This window comes from Triticum aestivum, chromosome 4B (assembly GCF_018294505.1).
Source record: "Triticum aestivum cultivar Chinese Spring chromosome 4B, IWGSC CS RefSeq v2.1, whole genome shotgun sequence".
Taxonomy (NCBI): Eukaryota; Viridiplantae; Streptophyta; class Magnoliopsida; order Poales; family Poaceae; genus Triticum; species Triticum aestivum.
In genome coordinates this window covers 451899977-451904632 of record NC_057804.1, presented here as the reverse complement: position 1 = coordinate 451904632, position 4656 = coordinate 451899977, and the positions used below count along the sequence as shown (strand labels likewise).

Below are 4656 nucleotides of genomic sequence, written 5' to 3'. Positions count from 1 at the left end.
TGAATGGAAGCCGACGAAACAAACATCAAAACATCTGGCTGTGTGTTGAGCCGTTGGCGTGGGAAACAAAGCAAAGCATCGCTGTCCGGCCTTCACTTGTGAAATGTACAGACTGCGCTTTCCTGGTAAGATGCCAAGGCGTGAGATATTCTCCTCGTGCAAAGCGCGAACTCCTCTCGCCACTCCCCATCAATCAACTCAAATTCACCGGAACGAAACCTAAATTGAATTGAATAAGCAAAGAGAAAAACTAAAACGATGCCCGCATATACATTTTTTACACGAGACCCATTTTGCTATCCCCGATACTGTTTCAGAGCTCAATTCGATTTAATTCGGGATCAATTCGATTGGTGATACGGTAGCAGTTGGAGAACTCACTTGATCAATTCGATTTAATTCGGTTTAAAAAACGTGTTTATTAAACAGCAACTGGCGGTTTAAAATGGTGGGCGGAGGGACACGAGCTGACGAGCGGCAGTACTACTATGCAGACGTCTGAACTTGAAGGGGAAGCAGGGCAGTACCAGTAAAGCACGGGACCGAACCGAGGAGACCACGCCTCCTCCGTCTCTCCCACTCCCACGGCAGCAATCCAGCGACGCCCGGCAAGCAACCAGCGGCCGAGGCGGCGGGGGCCTCGGGTCTTCGGGCAGCCCACCGCGCCGCGGCGGCGATCCACCGGGGTGGCGGGGCGGAGATGTCGGACGCGCTGATCAACGGCCTCGCCGGCGCCGGCGGCGGGATCGTCGCCCAGCTCCTCACCTACCCCCTCCAGACCGTACATCCCGCTTCCCCGCGCCCCAGATTGCTCGCTCGCCCGCCTTTTGTTGTTGTTGTTGTTGCTGCTTCCGCGTGCTGAACGGGGAAGGGTTTCCGCGGCAGGTGAACGCGCGGCAGCAGACGGAGCGGGACCCCTCCAAGCCGGCGTTCAAGGACGGCGCCGTCCGCCAGTTGTGCCTGGTCCTCCTCCTCCCCCCGACCCCCTTCTCCTCTTCGTCCGGGCTGACGCGTAATCTGCCCTGATCCGAGTCTAATGCTTCCGTGATCTCCTCTTCTGCTCTAGTAGGTGGTGCAGAACGAGGGGTGGGAGCGACTCTACGGCGGCCTGGCGCCCTCGCTCGTCGGCACCGCGGCCTCTCAGGTTCGTTCGCTGCTTGCTCGATTCACCTACTACCTGCCTGCCTTGTTTTTCTTCTTCCTGTGAATTTTAGTCCAGCCTTGTTTTTGAGATGCTTTACACGCTTCTTGATGAAATTGATGTGCTATTAGGGTGTCTACTACTTCTTCTACCAAATATTCCGGAGCAGGGCGGAGGCAGCATCCCTTCGGCGATCCATTAGAGGAATTGGGGATGGATCCGTCGGGATGTTCCAATCACTCACTGTCGCTGCACTTTCTGGGTAATTCGAATTATTTGTGCATATATTGTTGACCTCATGCTTTCGCATTGTCTTTTCCTGGACTTAATTACTGTAAGCTCATACTGTGTGTTCTAAAAGGTTCGGCTGTGATGATGAGCTTTTGTGCTCTTGATTCCAAATCTGCACGTTTGCTTTTTGCAGATGCGTTAATGTACTTCTCACGAACCCAATTTGGGTTGTTGTCACACGAATGCAAGTAAGGAAATGCCAGTTTCTGGGAGCAGTGTTTCCCAGTCAACTGCCTTTAGTGGAAATCATTTGATATCCTGAATACTAATTTATTATTGTCTGCAGACTCACAGAAAGGCAAACAAACAGCAAGGCCCTCAGGATCAGGGTTTGACATCTGCTCTTGATAAGGCTCTACAACCTGCCCCAGTGGAAAATGTCCCTCATAAAACTATCAATGTTGTATGTATCCCTGATCATTCTCCCTCTAGGATAAGACAATAGGGATGCAATTACATTTTGCTGACTACTACATGTCTGATTAACGTTTTGTTCTTAACCATATTGGGAAAAGGTGACGCTACTATTAAGTAGTTTGTGGGATTATAAGGTTGTGACTGGGCTCATGTTACTATTAAGCAATCCCTCCGTCAGCGACACATATTTCGGACGGAGGGAGTACTATTTATTTTGCATCTTGAATATCTTTTGAGGATTTTCGTGGATATGAATGTTTACCTTGTAACTGATAGTTCATGCACATCCACGTTTCTTTTATTATAATTCATTAGTATGTCATTTCTTGCTAAGTCACAACCTTTGGCATCAGCTAGAAGCCTATAAGATTACCATCTAGAAACAAGACACATATATCCTTATAATCACTAAGATTTCAAACTGATAAATTCACCCTTTCTCCGCCCTTTATTTGAAGGCGCCCAGCTGGTGAGAATCGGTAATGCCTTAAATTGTTTATAAGTATCAGGTTCCGGGTTCCACAGGGTGTCAGGATTCACTAGCTGAACAGTAAGCACTGAAATGATACATGATATATTCTTCACATCATTGCTATGTTGCTGCACGTATCATACAACAAAGTGCATATGGTTTGTATGCTTGATAAAAGGAACATGGTCTGAGCCGACTCTTTGAATCTTGTAAATGTTGAATTATGATTGTAATGCAAGGAATATAACTTGCTTGGGCTAAACTTAGGGGGGGGGGGGGGGGAATCTTCCTATTTTGAAATTGCATATGTCGGAATGGAAGGACCTGGGAGTCATCTTGCGGTCAGCATTACAGGACCAAGATAAACAATGTACTAGAAGAATGGGGTCAATAATGTTACTTTATGAAGGCACATAACAAATTCATTTTCTTTTCGTTGTTGTCTTTTATTTATTTATGTAAGGCTGTTATTTCACACGTGGTCTTAATTCAAAGCTGCTCTCAACTGCTACAGTTACGAACTAGTTTGAAGTATGGCTGATTGACTTAGTCTATCTGCAGATTCAGGATCTTTACAAGGAAGCTGGAGCGTTTGGCTTCTGGAAAGGGGTTATTCCAGCTCTTATTATGGTAAGTCTCTGTTTTTCGCACTTTCTATTGCTCAGTGGTCTTACAAGGGTGGTTCACCACGTTTTACCTGCTACTAGGTCAGCAATCCCGCAATTCAGTTCATGCTGTATGAGACTCTTCTTAAGAAGCTGAAGAAGAGACGTGCCTCTAATTTTAAAGGGGCTCAAGGACTGACTGCTATTGAAGTAAGCTATAGCTTTTCTGGTGAATTATTTTTAGTGATTATTAGGAGGTTTGTTGCTGGGGCCTGAAGGTAACTTATGAATACCTGGAAGTTTGTTCATTCATGATATATATCCAGTCTATAAAAAGGCAACAAGATTTGTTGAAAGCACTTTGGCATTTTGATGTGCTCCTCTAATATTAGCATCTCTTTGTTAGTTAACTATGTTATGGAAATTCGTAACAGCTAACCTCCTTCGTGAAAACACATGCTCAGGTTTTTCTTCTCGGAGCTGTTGCAAAACTGGGTGCAACTCTTGTTACATATCCTCTTCTAGTTGTGAAGGTGATTATTTGGTGCAGCAGATATAAGTGCAATTTTTCCGCTGCATATTTGTGCATGTATGTCAAACTGAACCATGCTTATGCTGCAGGCAAGACTTCAGGCGAAGCAGATGATTGATGATGACAAGAGGCATCGCTACAAAGGTACACGATCAGCCATCATTCGTTTTTCTTAAATGATTCAGTACTGTTGCTTCAGTTCCTCTTTCTGCTATCAAGTCTTTTACTTCTCTTCCGGTTATTATTTCTTGTTATTACTGACCTTCCTATCAATTATTTCATTGCATGATGTCTTCCTTTCAGGCACATTTGATGCAATCACAAAAATGATGCATTATGAAGGCTTATCAGGGCTTTATAAAGGAATGGGCACAAAAATTGTACAGAGTGTTTTTGCTTCTGCTCTCCTTTTTATGATCAAGGAGGAGCTGGTGAAAGGTGCTCGATTCTTGGTAACCGGTGACACCAGCCTGGTAAAGAAGTTGCCTTCAAAGCCCTCAAGATGATCTAGGTCTGCGCAGAAGTGTTAGTTGCTGATTATATATCATAAATTGCAAACAGAGTAGGCAAAAAGAGCTCGCCTCTGAGGTATCAGGTTACAGATGGTAGACACAATGGGTATGTAAACTTGAGATTATACGGTGACCACTATGATTCTTGTAGGTACTGGGATAAACTACACATTGGATAGGATATTTAAGCCATTCATGTAATGTAAAATATATTCAGGAACGTTGGAACATCAAAAATAAGTTGGTAGTGAGAATTGCAACTGTCTCATGTGCTCGGGTCTCTTGGTTTTCTTTAGCTTGTGTTTGTTTCGTGAAAGGATGTCTTGTAGTATGTCTGAAAATCAGCAATTACTTCAGCTTATCGATATTTTAAAGTACTATCGATAACACCAGTGAATGAGCAGTGAGCCTGGTACTTTAGGGACTAGAGCTGACTTTGGAAACTAAAGTGTAAACTAACTACCTGATAGGAGAAAGAACTCCAGATGGAATTTACTTGTCTTTTTGGGTATTCTTCCACCTTGGTCTGAAATCTATCAAAAATCTTATATAAGACATTGCAAGTTAGGACATGACCCCCATAATAATTTGTTTCAATCATTGTTCTTTTATAAGAGAAGTGTAAATTTTTTTGAACAAAGTCTTTCTGGGATGAAAAATCTTTATCCTAAATGTCACCAGGGGAA

General features: G+C 44.0%; 1 protein-coding gene across 1 annotated transcript; it reads left to right on the top strand.

Annotated features, from left to right (window-relative positions):
* The first annotated feature begins 469 nt into the window (after positions 1-469).
* Positions 470-4224, top strand: LOC123092660 (peroxisomal nicotinamide adenine dinucleotide carrier). The gene is made up of 11 exons (XM_044514479.1): positions 470-781; positions 886-963; positions 1070-1144; positions 1273-1403; positions 1566-1620; positions 1719-1835; positions 2883-2951; positions 3029-3136; positions 3391-3459; positions 3548-3602; positions 3762-4224. The coding sequence occupies exons 1-11, from the start codon at positions 701-703 to the stop codon at positions 3962-3964; spliced, it is 1041 nt and encodes a 346-aa protein (XP_044370414.1). The 5' UTR covers positions 470-700; the 3' UTR covers positions 3965-4224.
* Positions 4225-4656: the final 432 nt, after the last annotated feature.

Excerpts from the sequence above, each read along its gene's own strand:
- LOC123092660 (XM_044514479.1), top strand. The coding sequence starts at position 701 with ATGTCGGACGCGCTGATCAACGGCCTCGCCGGCGCCGGCGGCGGGATC. Across the intron at positions 1,145-1,272 it reads TCGGCACCGCGGCCTCTCAG|GGTGTCTACTACTTCTTCTA; the intron begins GTTCGTTCGCTG and ends ATGTGCTATTAG. Across the intron at positions 3,137-3,390 it reads AAGGACTGACTGCTATTGAA|GTTTTTCTTCTCGGAGCTGT; the intron begins GTAAGCTATAGC and ends ACACATGCTCAG.